This window comes from Saccopteryx leptura, chromosome 1 (genome assembly GCF_036850995.1).
Source record: "Saccopteryx leptura isolate mSacLep1 chromosome 1, mSacLep1_pri_phased_curated, whole genome shotgun sequence".
In the NCBI taxonomy this organism is placed as follows: domain Eukaryota; kingdom Metazoa; phylum Chordata; class Mammalia; order Chiroptera; family Emballonuridae; genus Saccopteryx; species Saccopteryx leptura.
Genome location: NC_089503.1, coordinates 56017774 through 56019004, shown reverse-complemented (window position 1 = coordinate 56019004; position 1231 = coordinate 56017774). Strand labels below are relative to the sequence as shown.

Sequence of the window (1231 nt, the reverse complement as noted above, 5' to 3'; positions counted from 1 at the left end):
AGGGGTATGCAACATAATTTAATGACAAGGTAACCTAGACATGTTTTCTTTGAGTATATGTACCCTGATTTATTAATGTCATCCCATTACCATTAATAAAAATTTATTTAAAAAAAAAATGTGGTCTTAGTTTTTTGTAACCACTTTTTATAGGTTTTATATATAGTATAGATATCTTCTATAAATGTGAAAGAATTGATTTCAAGTTGATTACATTCTAAAGAAATATAATTTATCATTGCAGGATACTCAGATTAAGATTTGGCAGTTTGAGTTCAACATGTCAACTTTCCAGAATACCACATCCTCTTCCATCATTTTTCTACTAACTGGTGTCCCTGAGCTGGAAGCCTTCCACGTCTGGATCTCCATTCCTTTCTTCTTTCTCTATATAACTGCCCTCTCAGGAAATAGCCTGATTCTCTTTGCCATTGTCACTCAGCCCAGCCTCCACAAACCCATGTATTACTTTCTCTCCATGCTGTCCACCACTGACCTCGGCTTGTCCATATCTACTCTAGTCACCATGTTGGGTATATTCTGGTTCAATGCCAGGAAGATCAGCTTTAATGCCTGCTTGTCACAGATGTTTTTCATTCAGCTTTTCACTGTCATGGAATCCTCAGTGCTCTTGGCCATGGCTTTTGATCGTTTTGTGGCCATTTCTAATCCTCTTAGATATGGCTCTATCTTAACTGATCGTAAAATAGCACAGATTGGAGTAACTATCATCACCAGAGGGACACTAATATTGACTCCAATGGTAGCCCTTCTTAAAAGACTGTCCTACTGCCGCAGCCATGTTCTCCATCACTCCTATTGCTTCCACCCGGATGTGATGAAGCTTTCCTGCACAGACACCAGGATTAATAGTGGAGTTGGGTTGACTGCCCTGATCACCACTGCAGGGGTAGACTCAATCTGTATCATCTTTTCTTATGTTTTGATCATTAAGACTGTCCTTAGCATTGCATCCCCAGGAGAGAGGAAGAAAGCCTTTGGCACATGTATATCCCATATTGGGGCTGTGGCTGTATTCTATATCCCACTGATCAGTCTGTCCTTTGTCCACAGATTTGGGGAACGGGCCCCACCCTATGCCCATACTCTGATTGCCAATGCCTACTTGCTGATCCCCCCTGTGATGAACCCCATCATCTACAGTGTGAAGACCAAACAGATACGCAGGGCTGTGTTGAGAGTTCTCCATCCCAGTGCAGCCAAGAACTAA

At 41.5% G+C, this 1231-nt stretch overlaps 1 protein-coding gene across 1 annotated transcript; it reads left to right on the top strand.

Moving 5' to 3' along the window:
- The first annotated feature begins 280 nt into the window (after positions 1–280).
- On the top strand, positions 281–1231 carry LOC136388857 (olfactory receptor 51F2-like). Its single transcript, XM_066360665.1, has one exon. It carries the CDS (start codon positions 281–283, stop codon positions 1229–1231), a length of 951 nt encoding a protein of 316 aa, XP_066216762.1.